The sequence below is a fragment of the Pleurodeles waltl genome, chromosome 5, assembly GCF_031143425.1.
Source record: "Pleurodeles waltl isolate 20211129_DDA chromosome 5, aPleWal1.hap1.20221129, whole genome shotgun sequence".
Lineage (NCBI taxonomy): Eukaryota > Metazoa > Chordata > Amphibia > Caudata > Salamandridae > Pleurodeles > Pleurodeles waltl.
Genome location: NC_090444.1, coordinates 133,129,699 through 133,144,241, shown reverse-complemented (window position 1 = coordinate 133,144,241; position 14,543 = coordinate 133,129,699). Strand labels below are relative to the sequence as shown.

At 46.0% G+C, this 14,543-nt stretch overlaps 1 protein-coding gene across 1 annotated transcript in view; it reads left to right on the top strand.

Annotated features, from left to right (window-relative positions):
* Positions 1-14,543, top strand: part of LOC138295473 (xanthine dehydrogenase/oxidase-like) — a 794,335-nt gene that overhangs the window by 304,926 nt on the left and 474,866 nt on the right. Inside the window, exon 17 of the mRNA XM_069233806.1 lies at positions 11,414-11,583. Coding sequence (XP_069089907.1) covers positions 11,414-11,583 — 170 coding nt within the window. The remainder of the gene's footprint in view (positions 1-11,413; positions 11,584-14,543) is intronic.

Below are 14,543 nucleotides of genomic sequence, written 5' to 3'. Positions count from 1 at the left end.
ATGTTACTGCCTCACCCACCTCAGGGCAATGACGGCAGTACTCATAGAGTGACAGATGAAAGCGAGCGTCACTCACATCCACCATTTCATCCTGGTTTGTACCATTAAAGATGTGCAATAATACCGCAGCAGGAGTGGGCACCGCCACTAGACAAGTGGTAATCAGATCTTGAATGCTTCGCATGTTACTCATACAGAAGTGAGATATATTCAGCACTTCCTGCGCCAGATGTATCCAAACATTGTTCGGTTGATGCAGTAGCGTCGGCATCTGCAGCTGACGATTGAATCTTTGGGCTATGAGCCCCTCCTGCTCCCCGGTGGAGCTTCCCCAAAGGGGCTCCATACACCACACTCATCGCACAGGCACCCCATATGATGATCTGAAAAGAACACAAGACAAAACATGTATTATCATTCTCGCGAATAACATTTGTCAGCGGGAACATGTTCCCATTTGTCTTGACCAGGTTGCATGACTATCAGGACATTGTCTGGTCCAGTGGCAATGACATCAGCGGGTTGAGGAGGGTTATTTGGGGATTCAATCCACACTTTGGCCCCTGGGTTCTTGTCAGTAGATCCAAACCCTCCTTTGCCTCTTACAGCAGGGGTGGGGCAGTCCCCACCCCTGCTGAGAAGGGCTGGGGCAGTCCCCTTTTTTGACAACACCTCCATAAACCAGCATAATGACAATCTGGGCAATGCGATCACCGGGTTGCACCGCTAGGTCTGTGTCTCCACTGTTCAAAAGAATGACTTTCAACTCGCCCTGGTAGTCTGCATCTATCACTCCTCCTAAAATTTGGATGCCTCTCAGGGCAAGCCCAGATCGAGGGGCGATCAGACCATAATGCTCAGGGGGAATCTGAATTCCAACCCCTATTTCAATCAGAGTGATGTCTCTAGGCTTCAATCGATGCATTTGTAAAGCATGCAGGTCAAGCCCTGCAGATTCTGGCGTAGCCCGATATGGGGCCAAAGTTCCTGGAGCTGTTTCCCAATACACAATGGTATTGCTTGCTGTAAATGGATTAATCTGTAAAGCAGGTGTGAGCATTCTCATGAGAGGTTTCTCGGCATTCGTAAGGGGTCGGTTGTTCAAAATTTGCAAAGCATCATACAAATTATCCCTCCACCCCTTCAGTGTCCCATCAGACAGTTTGCACAATTGTTCTTTCAACAATCAATTCATTCTCTTGATCAGTCCCCCTGCTTGCGGGTAATAAGGTATGTGAACAATCCATTCAATGTTATGTTGTGCACAATAGTCCTGCACTAGTCTGCCCTTGAAGTGACTGGCGTTAACACTCTGAATTTGGAGCGACACTCCATAGTACAGAATCAACAGATCTAATGTTTTCAGGGTGCTCTGCTGAGTTGCGCGCTTGCAGGGAAAGGCTATGAGATAACCAGAGTAAGAATCCACCACTGTGCAGGGGTACTGACACCCTCTGCTCACTGACATTGGTCAAATGTAATCAATCTGCCATATCTGTCCTGGCAATTTACCTCTGCCTAGCTGGCCTCTCACCACCTGTGGAACCGGTCTGTGCTGTGTATGCTGACAAGTGGGACATTCAATGATTGCTGTTTTAATCAAATCTAGGGGAAGATGCATCCCTCTAATCTCTGCCCACCTGTGAGTAGCTTTTTCTCGAAGATGTCCGCATTTCTGGTGTACCCATTTAGCCATTCCCACCAAATCAGAATTCTACGCCTCCACTTCAGCCTCTTGTATCTTGGCTCGATCGTATGCAAGACTATTGAAGCATTGGTCTAATGAATCAGTCGAACAGTGAGCATCCACATGGTATACAGTAACTGTGCTTTGAGGTAACATTTCCCAGATTTCCTGCCATAACTCCTTCCCCCATACCTCCTTGTTATGGATTTTGTACTGGTGTGCATGCCACGTGGGAAGCCAAGTAGCTAACCCATTGGCAGTAGACCTGGAATCTGTATAAATGTAATATTTTCTAGGTAGCTCTTGTTTCAAAGCTTGATACACAGCGTAAAGCTCTGCAAACTGTCTACTTTTTCCCTGTCCTGTAGTTGTTAAAAGCTTCTTTGTAACAGGATTGTAAGACACTGCTTTCCAGTGCCCTATCGCTACCACTCATTTTGCTGAGCCGTCAGTGAACCACACATGTTTTGTTATCATCTGCAGATAACTCTGCCAACAGCTGGCCCCACACTACCGGAGATTCACACACCGGAGGTACATTGTGCAATATTTCGGAATCCTCCACGGGAGCCTGCGCTACCTGTTCATGTAAAACGGCAGTTCCTTTTGGACCCACTTGTGCCCTGTCCTGGACATACCATTTCCATTTTATAATGCTAGCTTCTTGCGCATGCCCAATTCTGTGAGTCGTAGGAGAACTCATCACCCACTGGATGATGGGGATTTCAGGTCTTAAAATCACATTATGTCCCAATATAATTTGCTCGGTATCAACCAGAGCCCAATAGCAAGCCAGCAGCTGCTTCTCAAAGGGAGTGTACCGCTCTCCCGCATCTTGTGACTTCTTTGTCCAGAACCCCAGGGACGCCCTCTTTCTTCCCTGTTTCTGCCACAAACTCCAATTAGCATGCTGCCCCTGGACTGTCACATTCAGCTCAATGTCTCCCTCCCGAATTGGCCACAAATCCAAAGCACGCTGAATGGCATCTTTCGCTAATTCAAACGTGCGCTGCTCCTGCTGTTCCCATTCAAATGCATTCTTCTTTCATGTAACTTTGTGCAGTGGGGCCAAAATCTGAGACAAATGGGGTATGTGTTGCCGCCAATACCCGAATAATCTAATAAAACATTGGGCTTCTTTCCGATTTCGCGCCACTGCAAATTCCTTAATCTTTTGTTTCACTTTTGGCAACACTTCTCTGTGTCCCTGATTCCACTGAATGCCCAGAAATTTCACGCTCTGAGACGGTCCCTGCACTTTCTCGGGGTTAATCTCCCACCCTTTACTCTACAAATGTTCCACCACCCTGTCTAGCTGAATCTGCACCTGTTCTAGTGTCTCTCCCTGCATCATCACGTCATCTATGTAGTGGGAAATTTGCACCCCGGGAACCACTGGTACTTCATCCAAATGCTCTGCCACCAGCCGGTGACAGATGGTGGGGCTATGTAAATACCCCATTGGCAATCTACAAAATGTATACTGGCCCACTGGAATGCCAGCTGGGGCTGGCTCTCAGAGGCTATTGGTATCGTGAAAAAAGCATTGGCAATGTCAAATATCCCATACCAGGTCCCACTATGTTTCTGAATGTTTTCAATCAAAGTAATGGTATCTGGGACCGCAGCAGTCAGAGGAGGGGTATATTCATTCAACTGGCGATAATAAATGCAAATCCTCCAACTGTTATCACTTTTGCGAACAGGCTAGAGGGCATTATTCCATGCGGTAGTAATGGGAATTACCACCCCAGCCTCCACTAAGTTGTGTATAGTCTGGCTGATCTCTTCATGCCCTCCCGGTATTCTGTACTGCTTCATTTGAATCACCTTAGTGGCCTGGGGAAGCGTTACCGGAGGAATCTTCAACAGCCCCACCCTCGCGGCAGCTATTGATATAAATCTCTTGGAACCAAATTGATAACATCCATCTTCCAAATGTATTGTCATCCATTTCAAAATGACAATCCCAATAATGTACTCTGGAATGGGCACGATCAAGACAGTGTATTCTCTCTTTGGGAGTGCCCCTATTTTCATGGGGACCACTATCTGCACTGCTGGGGTTTCTTTCCCACCCAATCCCGTAATGGTGAAGTACTGTCCCTTGAATTTTCTTGGGTTTCCATGAATGAAAGAGGCCTCCGCTCCGGTGTCGACAACTGCTCGAACTCTCTGAACATTTACATGTTTCCAAAAAATTTCTACTTTAACATGTGGTCTGTTATCTTTGCGAGCCCATCCCTGCACCGGAGTTTGACCTATTTCCTAGTCTATTTTCACTCTGGTCACATCGGAGTCTGCCCAAGTCAGATCTGGATACAGTCTACGGTAATTCTCAGGGAACTCCTCCCTGTCTCTGCCTCATAATCTCTCTGAACTTGCCAGCTCCCGCTCCCACTCTTTGTCTCGAGTTCTCTTTGGGCCTGTGGGTTCCCGGTCTCTTTCGCTGCTTCGGGTTCTCTCTGAGCCTCTGCTCCCAATCTCCATCATCCAGGTATCTCTCTCTGCTGCAAGACTCTCTCTCTCTCTCTCCCTCTTTCGTTATCCTCGCGCTCCTCAGATTCTGCATTTCTCTGATTCACCTGTTTATCTTTCTTGTTCCCTTTCCTGCTTCCCTCCTCCTTATCCAAACCGTGTTTGCGGTACATCTCCCACATATCCTTCGTGGTTATCCTGTCAATGTCATCCCTGGCTACCCCATCTTTCGGCAAGGCCATAAATATGTCCCTCCTTGACACCCTGTTATTATCAGTGCGAGTCTCAGACCGTGAATTTCTCTCCAACTTAGTCCACTCACCTAAATCACTTAACTCATGCAGGGCTCTACCACCTGGGACAGTGAGTTACCAGTCTGATTAATCAACAGCGTCATGATGACATGCTTATATGCAGGAGGAGCTGACCTAATCACCCTGTTTCGCACAGACACATTTAAAATTCCATTCATCAAATCATGAGCATTTCCCAGAAAGATAGCTGTTTTCATTCCTTCCTCTTTCAATCTCTGTACTGCATCTCTTAAAGTATACCAGGGCTTATCATTTGGCGGCCAGTCTGACTCTGTCGGATACTTCAGACTACACCCTTGTGTCGCTAGCTCCAACAGATTGGTCATGGGACCATTCCCTGGATAAGTTCTAAACTCATTTTGGATAACTGGGTCAGTACTTAGGATACAAAGCCTTGGGGCGTCGCCGTGATCTAATTGGACCCCCTGACCTCCCATGTCATGCAATTGCACCATCCACGTAAGTAAGGTTTCCCCTGAGCTTTGTCGAAATCTGTCTACCACATCACTTAGTTCTTGCTGTGTGTAGTCCTCCAGGGCATCCAGCATTACCCCTCCAGGGTTAGCTGGGCTATGCTGTATCTTTCGCCGATATATTGGCTGCGCACGGACAACATTCCTGTGCTCTGTCTTTTCCTGACTAACATCTTGACAATTATCACCCCCGGACTCATCTGAAAAATCAGACGTGTCCCAGATGTTTCCGTCCCAAAATTCAGGGTCAAAGGCTAACCCTGCCTGAGAGATAGCTAAATGTACCTTCTTTTTATTAACTCTCCCTCTTCGTCTTTTGTGCTTATATTGAGCGACGCAAACTACCGTCCTCTCTGCAGCCAGCTGGTACATTTCAAGCTTATCACTTAACAATTTATTCTGACAAGCTAACATGGTAGAGGAATTTTGGGCTTCTGCTAAATCTTTTTCCATCTGCCCGTGGTCTCTCTGTAACTGTAAACATTCTTCATGTAACCTTGTCGATCTACACTTTTTGTTAACATGTTAAAACAGTTTCAGGTTCTGCATTCAACATACATGCACTCCAATTTTCACACAAACCAGTACAACGTGACCATTCCTGAGCTAAAAGTTTATACGGGGCAGTTTCCCACCCCGGTATTTCTATGTCAGGATTTGATATATGAGAACTTGCTTTTGAGCTTGCCTTTAACTTGTTAAACATTTTTCTCCTTCGAATCCTGCGACTACGCCAAAACGTGTTGCTTCGCACTTCAGAATAACAGAACTATGCACTTCAGGACAATTTAGGGCACAACATGAAACAATCACTCTCAAACACCTTAAAGTAGAATAATCAAGTTTATTTATGGGACAAGTTCTCATATAGCAAAACTGACCACACTAAAATAACATGAAAAATAACATGAGAATAACTGCAAGAATATAAGCACTCTGTGATATCATGAAAAATAACCTGAAAGTAGCTGCAAGAATAAATACATACTACACATACACATACAATATGCTCAAATGACTATAAAATGAATGGTTCACCGAAAAGAGATTCTGCATCCTTCCACCGTACACCAAGCCGAGGAACCCAAATCGACTTGCGCAGGGAGTCTCGTTCGGGACAATCAGTCCTCCTGGCGTTGCGTCCAACCCAGAAGATAGTTCCTGAGCTAGTCCATAAGGGCTCCTGACCTTTATAGTATTTACTAACGCCCAGGAGCCCTTTCGAGAAAAAGACCCCCTCCTTTACAAATTGTGCAATCGGCAATACCTAGTTCACCCTTCAAGATGTCTCCTCGGAACGGGCCAGGTTCCCAGAAGAGGGCTCTGTGGTGAAGCTTGCATTCCTCCTTGAGTACCGGCGCATCCCCCTGTCCTAACTGATAGCTCATGTAATGTAAATAGCGCCCTCTATACCAGGCAGGTGGAGCGAAGTTGAGCAAACAAACACCCCATCCTGCAGCTTGCAGAAGCTTGTGGAAAAACACAGAACAGTGCTTCACGCACAGAACCAGACTCGACAAGATGGAGTCGTGAGCCAATGTAAAATGGAAGCAAAGGCCAATGACCCATGCATTATTTCATTGCCCTTACACTGCATCACTGTTTACCTTGCACGTAGTGCATGTAGCAGTACAAAGATATAATGTATTGTTCTGATTTCGAGGAGAGTTATATACATTGCTTTGTGGGTACTTCTTTTAGTATCTCTTCCACAACTTCCATGGTTTAAACAACGGCTGCTGACATCCCCTAAGTATTGGTGTTCAGACATGTCAAATATCTCTGCATTAAGAGTGCACCCAAACATAGATGACCCACAACACAGTGTTAACTTTTGAGGGGATTATTTGTTTTCCTCTATATAGGGGTGCTTTTCAAGTTAAGAAGGTGAGAGGAAGCAGAGAGGGGGGTCCTTTTCAGGGTTAAACCTGCGATAGCATATACTAGTGCATGTGTATCGCTTGCAACACTGTTGTATTTAGAAAAGGCTTGGAGCCCTCCTGTTGTTTTATCTTTTATTGGATTGAACCACGGCCAAACTCCAGAAAAGACTGCAACGCATCCAGCACGCCTCCGCACGCCTCATCCTGGACATCCACTGACACATCACAGCCCACCTGAGAGACCTGCATTGGCTCCCCGTCAACAAGAGAATCACTTTCAAACTCCTCACCCACAAGGCACTGCACAACACTGACCAGAATACCTCAACAGACGGCTCTCCTTCTACACCCTGACCCGACAGCTTAGGTCCGCGACCTTGCCCTCGCCACCGGCCCACGCATTCATAGAACAACCACCGGTGGCAGATCATTCTCGCACCTCGCCCCCAAGACATGGAACACTCTTCCCACCCACTTTCGTCAGACCAAGGACCTCCTTACTTTCAGGAGACATCTCAAGACTTGGCTGTTCGAGCAGTAGCAGCCTCCCCCCAGCTCCTTGAGACCCTCATGGGTGAGTAGTGCCCTTTACAAATTCCCTGATTGATTGATTGATTGATTGGCTCTCTTTTTTACAGCCTCACATATGATCACAGCTGGCATATCATTGTTTCCCTTCCTGTCAGTGGAGCAGAGACCAAGCACTGATTGATTCAACTTAATCAGTGCCTTCTGCTGCTCCCGACATGATTGAGGTACCATTTTGTTCTTTTTAATTTCTAGTACCATGCAAACAGAAGGCACATGACTCCTGTCCTAACCAACCCACTCCAAACCACCTTAATCCAACACACCCCTACACACCAATCCAACCCATCCCAACCCACCCCAATCCAAACCACCCCACACAATCAAATCCACGGTACCCCACTCAATCCAAGCCACTCCACTAAATCCTATCCACCCCACTCCATTCCAGTACACCCTACTCCAGTCTTCCCCACTCCAATCTAATCCAGCCGACTCCAATCCAGTCCACCCCACTACAAAAAAAATGATTTCTACTCCAATCCACCCCACCCGACCACACTACAATCCATCCACCCCACACCAATCTACCCCACCTCAATCCAATACACCCGACCCAATCCAATTCAGCACAATCTAATCCACCCCACTCAATCCAATCCACTCTACTCATTCCACCCCACTCTATTCCAATACAATCCAGTCCAATCCACCCCACTCCAGTCCTAACCCCACCCCACTTCAGTCCAATTTACCCCACTCCAATCCACCCCACCCCAGTGCAATCCACCCCACTCCAGCCCACTCACCTTGGTGCAGTCCACTTTACTACTCCAGTCCACCCCACCACACCCCAATACAACCCACACCACCCCAATCCACCCACTCTCAACCACCCCACCGAATCCACCAGATCCCAATTCATTCCCATCAACCTCACTCCAATCCATGCCACTTCCCTCCAATACACCCACTCCACACTAGTCGAATCCACCTCGATATACCCAATCCATTCCACCCCACCCCAGTTCAATCCACCCCACTCCAATGGACCCAGCCCACCCCATTCTAATCCACCCCACTCCAATCCATCCACTCCACTCCGCTCCAGTAATCCACTCCACTCCAGTCCAATCCACCCCACTCCAGTAGACTCCAATCCACCCCACCCCAGTCCGGTCTAATCAACCACAGTCTAATTCACCCAATCCAATTCATCCCAATCCAATCCACACCACCCTAGTCCAATTACTTCAGTCCAGTCCACCCACCCCAGTCTAATCACACCACTCCAATCAAACTCAGCCCATCTCAGTCCACCCCACTCCAGTCCACCCCACTTCATTCAATCCACATCACTCTGCTCCAGTCCACCCCACTACTTCAATTCACTCCAACCCACTCCACTCCACCCTATTCCACCCCACCCCACAACACACTCTGCCACTGAACCATTAAGCTCTACTCTCCTCTACTCAACTCTACGACACTCTGCTCCCCCTGTTCCAAGCTGCAACACTCTGCTCCCCCACTCGACTCTGACACTCCATACTACTAACTTTTAGCTATGCTGATCAGCAGCCACACTGATGTGCAACATGGCAAAAACGCATTGCTAAAGTCAATGGCTCTTGTATAGGCGAAACCTGTTGGCTTTGCCAATGCTTGTTAGCATTTGGGGCTTTCAGGAGAAAGTTCCCTGTGAAGGAAGCACTCAGAGTACAAGTGCAATTCATTCCGATTGTGTTGCCACATATTCCATAAATGTACAGATAGAAGGTGAGACTTTTAGGCAACAATTAATTGGCTGTCAGGAATTAGAATTCTGCTTTGGGAACATGTCTGCATCATTTACTTAGAATTTACTTTTTACTAAATCACAAGGCTTGTTAGTTGTTCCAAGTCCATTGGTTGCTTTAATATCAGTTATCATTATACCCAGGTCACTTTAGAGGTCAATAGGAGCCTGGGCAGCTTCCAACTTTTGAGGCTTGTTACTAAGACAACAACTCTTTTTCTAACTGTATCTAATGGTAAAATATTAGTAAAGGGTTTATTCATACAGGTTTTTTGAAGTATACAAATATATAAAGTATTACTCCTGTTGAATTAAAGCCTGTGTGAATTAGCTCCAAAACCTATAAAAAAGGAATAAATGAAAAGATTCCGGAAAATGTCCCATGTAGTTAGTGCAAATAGAAAGTTCAGTGGCGTCTTTGCACTTTAACAACTTGGATGCTTCTGGGCTGATTACTAAAGGAATGGTTTTGCGACTCTGACCCTTAATATGTACATTTAAGCTCCCCTTTGGGCACCGGACCCAACCCAATGGCCTTCTGGTGGCCTCATGACCTACTAAAGGCGTTGCTCATACCCCAGTCGTTTCGGTGGAGGTTTGTCTGTTTTAAAGTAATCAGTATTTATCCACTTCTTTGCCCATCATACAAGCTGCGATGATTATTGTTAGAATTTACTTCTCTGTATATGTTCTCATGCATTTTTAATTTGTGCCAGAGAAATCCTTTGTACTCGCATATGAGGGGTGAGTGAAATGATCAATTTCTTTCCTGAAGGGAAGGTCACGCATCTCTGATTTGGAATCTCGTTGTTTGACCTGCCATTTGAACATGACTGAGTCACACACACACACTCACTCACTCACTCTCTCTCTCTCTCTCTCTCTCTCTCTCCCCCCCCAATGACATAACTATAGATTTGACTGTAAGGAAGTGTGTATTTACTAGTCTAACTCCACGTGCGCTTTGATAGCAGGGAAGGTTATAAAGCAGACCGAGGCAAATATTACTGCATTTTTACTTTTTTTGATGCACTCACTCGAAACTACCTAAACACATTATGGGGACTGGTCCTCCAAACGCACTGGTCCTCACAAAGATATACTTGCTCTCTCTCTCTCTCTTTCTCTCTCTCTCTCCCTCTCCCCCTTTCCCTCTCCCTCCCTTTCTCTCTCTCTCTCCTGCGCGCTCTCTCCCGCTCTCTCTCCCTCTCCCTCTCTCTCTCCTGGGTTTGCACAAGCAGAAACACTTAGGGGCATATTTATACCCCATGTGCGCCACGTTTACGTCATTTTTTTAAATGCAAATTCAGTGCAAAACTAACTCCATATTTATATTTTGACGTTAGACCAGTCTAACGTCAAAATATTGGAGTTTGCACCATTTTTCAGATGCTTGAACCTACCTTGCGTCAATGAGATACAAGGTAAGCGTTCCCATCTAAAATATGGTGCTAACCCCATAGCCCTATACATTGCTAAAATGACGCACGGGTGGGAGGAGGGGCTAACTAAAGGTCCAACGCTTTCTTTGCACCATTATTTAACGCCTGGGTCAGTCTAGGTGTTAAGGGACCTTGGTCCCATTTCCATGGTTAAACACCATGGAATGGGTATACAGGTGTCCTCCTCAAGCCCCAGGAACACCCCCACCCACACCAGGGGAACACCGGAGGAAGGGGGACCCCATCCCAGGTAAGTAGGGTAAGTATAGGTAAGTAATTTTTATTTTTAATTAAAGTGCCATCGGGGGCCCACTGCATAGCACAGGGTGCAATGGCAATGCCCAGGGGACACTGGTCCCCTGTGCCGGCCATTGGGGTGGTCGGCATGACTCCTGTATTTTCTAAGACGGGAGTAATGTGGTATTGATGGTTTTGCACCAAAAAATGATGCTAGGCTGGTTAGAGTCATCTTTTTTTATTCTAACCAGCCTAACGTAATTTTTTGGTACAAAACCCCTTCTCCAATACCACCAGCCCCACCCGGCTAACGTCTTTTTTTTTGTTTACGCTAGCCCACACTTTGCACCGGCTTGCGCCATTCCATAAAGATGGCGCTCAGGAATGGCGCAAGCCGGTGCTAAACGTTTTGGTGCCAAACTGCGTTAGTGCAGATTTGCACCAAAAAGTATAAATATGCCTCTTTATGTATTATAAAATTGTTGTATTTTAGCAATAATCTGAACTCATCCCAATCCTATGAAAATTGACTGAAGAGACTATTTATAGCTGATATAATTTGTTGTGTTACAGGAAGTACCTGCGGGGCAATCCCCTGAAGATATGGTGGGGCGGCCTCTGATGCACCTCTCAGCAGCAAAGCAAGCAAGTGGCGAGGCTGTGTACTGTGATGACATCCCCCATTATGAGAATGAGCTATACCTTGCCCTGGTGACCAGCACCAAAGCTCATGCAAAACTCATGTAAGGAGGAACTCTGTCAATTTGTATATATCAGTTCAGGATTTACTGTATGTTGGAAAGAAATACAGCAGTAGAATTGTTTACATTGATGTGCATAACTATTGAATGAAGTTACTTTAATATTCAGCCTATTTTTCCTGGTGTTTTTATAGGGAAACTATCACACTTTCTAATTGAAGTTTTACTTTTTAACAATTTCTGGGACAGTGATGTAAAACCCCAAGTAAAAATGTCACCACCTAAATCATGTCAAACTCCTGGTGCGAAAACTGCAGTGATTAATCAGGTGCATAGGCTTGGGGTTAGGTCAGAGCAAGAAACTCCAATAAGCAAAGGATGATGGCATTGTAAACATGCTCCAAAATGTCACAAGCATTCTTTGGTAAGTTGGTACAGCGGGTGTGTTTGTTTTATTTTTCTGATGGACAATTCTAATCATTGATTCCTCACATGTAGAGTATCCCCAGGTGGCAGTCTGGATCCAGAAGAATTTCCAGCATAGCCCTTGTGTGTTGGTAGGTGAGATTGTGCGGTTCTTCAACAGCATTCCGGCCTTTAATTGATGACTGGTGCTGCATATAGAGTTCCCAAAGTGCACCAATGTCAGTTCTTTTATGCATGTGCCCTCGCATGGGGATAGGGAGCTGGCTCCTAACTTTTTCTCATCAGTTGAAATGTTTTAAACATTGTAGGGGCTGTCACAAGCATATGTCTGTGACAGAAGCATACAAGGTGTCTCTCAGGAATCTAAGTGCAGGCCACAATTCCAAGTCGTGTGAGGAGTGTACCCTTTTTTATCCTAAGGTGAACTGGGATCACAGAGCCAAGCAGTACTTCACTGAACACTGCGAGAAGTTGTGTAAGCCTGGCTCCCACTCAGTTAGGAGTAAGGACTCATTCCTCATCTCAGAACCCCACCTGTAGCAGATCTTCATTGAGGCCCCAGTCTCTGAATGAGTCAAAGGCCAACAAAATGAGTAAGAAGGCCATGAGGGACTCTTCACATTCTCATTACTCTCCCTCTGAGAAGTCACGTGGATGTTTTGATGCGTCTCAATCCCATTCTTGATCCAATGTCTCAAAGTCAATTTTACATCTGATCCCAATGCACTCTGAATATCCAGGGCCATTGGTGACATCAAACAGATTGAGGCTTTCAGAGAAGCCATGTTGAGAATTTTTGGCAACCTGCTGGCTTTTTCCAGTGCACCTTTGGGCTCCACGGATCTGCAGAGTCCTCAAGTTGATTTAACATCGGCAAATCCATCATCAGCACGGTCTGTGCCCCCTGAACCGTTTTTGGGTTCAGCTGTGTCTCCGGAGCTGATTCTGAATCCAGCACCATCAGTTCCTACTACATTGACACTGGTCCTGACTTTACAGATGCCGAAGGACACCTGTCCCAGTGTACTGTCTGGTTACTAACCAAATCTATTTATTCTTCTACCAAGGTCGTTCCCTGGAACACTTCAATGTGTCTAGCTAAGTTAACACTTATTCAGAAAAACAGAATCTTTGCAAAGGGGCTGCCATCCAGCACTCCAACAGCTTTTGGATCAGGTTTAGACCAAAAGCAACCAGCCCTTGGTGACGATGGAGCTGATGTGGAAATCCCCCCACAATATGATAAAGTCATTTTATGTTTGGACTTACAAGAGGACAGTGGAATGGACATCCACCTTGACATGAGGCTGTGTTCTTCCCTTGTTCCGTCAAAGAAAGAGGCTGCTTCACTTGCTGTAGGTTTCAGCTGAGCAGCTGAAGTCCTGTCCTGTAAGTAACAACTGCCATCTGTTGAGGTGAAAACCAATGTCTTCACTGATGTTTGACAGCCTGGGGAGCCTTCATCTGAGCTCTTTCTGACATTCAATGAAACTCTGACTGACATTCTCATGGGTACCTGGGCTTGTTCCTGCCCACCTAGACAAAGAGAGATGGCTCTGTGTCACAGAACTGCTCCAGGCGATCCTGTTTTCCTGACACAGCACCCTATTCCAGTGAACCTGGGAGTTCATGCTTCTATGAGTAGGATTAAACTGCCTCCCTATATCCTTCACCCCCAGATAGAATCGAAGAGATTCAAGGCATTCAGGTAATGGAAGCTTTCCTGGGCTAGCCTCTGCCTTTGGTCAATCACAGCCGGCTGCTTGTTTTTGAGATATTCATGACTGCTAGTATCTTGTCTGCAGGTCCAGAGGAATTTCATGTCAACCTGATACAAACTGTTCTGAATGCAGCCACAAGTGTCATAAGGTCAGGTCAGGACTAGACAGTACAGACAGAGCAGTTAGAATTAGCATGGTGGTCTGGCACCACTCATGAATGAGATCCACAGACGTCTCGGGTATATTCAAGCTTTATTCATGGATAAGGCTTTTGATGGGTCTCACCTATTTAGTGAAAAGGCCAATTATGTCTCTAAGTGCTTCAAAGAAAACAGAGCCACGTTCCTGGGTCTCTCCAACCCTGAAAGACATTATTTCCAACTGGTTTTGCCCCTTTTAATGCATCATCAGGAATTTCACAAGCAGAAAACACCAAGCCCCACCACTGCAATAACACACAACACAGACCTTTCGAGTTTGGGGATCTAGTAGACAATTTCAAAAGCTGCAGGGCCAGTGAACCTTTCAGTCCCTCATCTCCAGCAACAGACTCTAAACCTCTTTAGTTTGTCTTTAGCAGCACGCAGTTGCCCTGTGGCTTGCAGAATCTAAGTAATTTTCTCCAGGTGTGGCAGTCCGAACTAACCAAATCCATTTATTCTTCTACCAAGGTCGTGCCCTGGACTTCCGACATGTGATGTTAAACCTATCAGCCTTAGGTTGGTCTTCCCTTAAGCTTTTTGCCTTACTCCTTTATACTTTTCTGGCTTTTTGTTTGTTGGCCTTAGTATCCTGTGCACTTTACTACTGCTAACCTGTTCTAAAGTGGTTTTGCTCACTCCTCAAAACATAGTA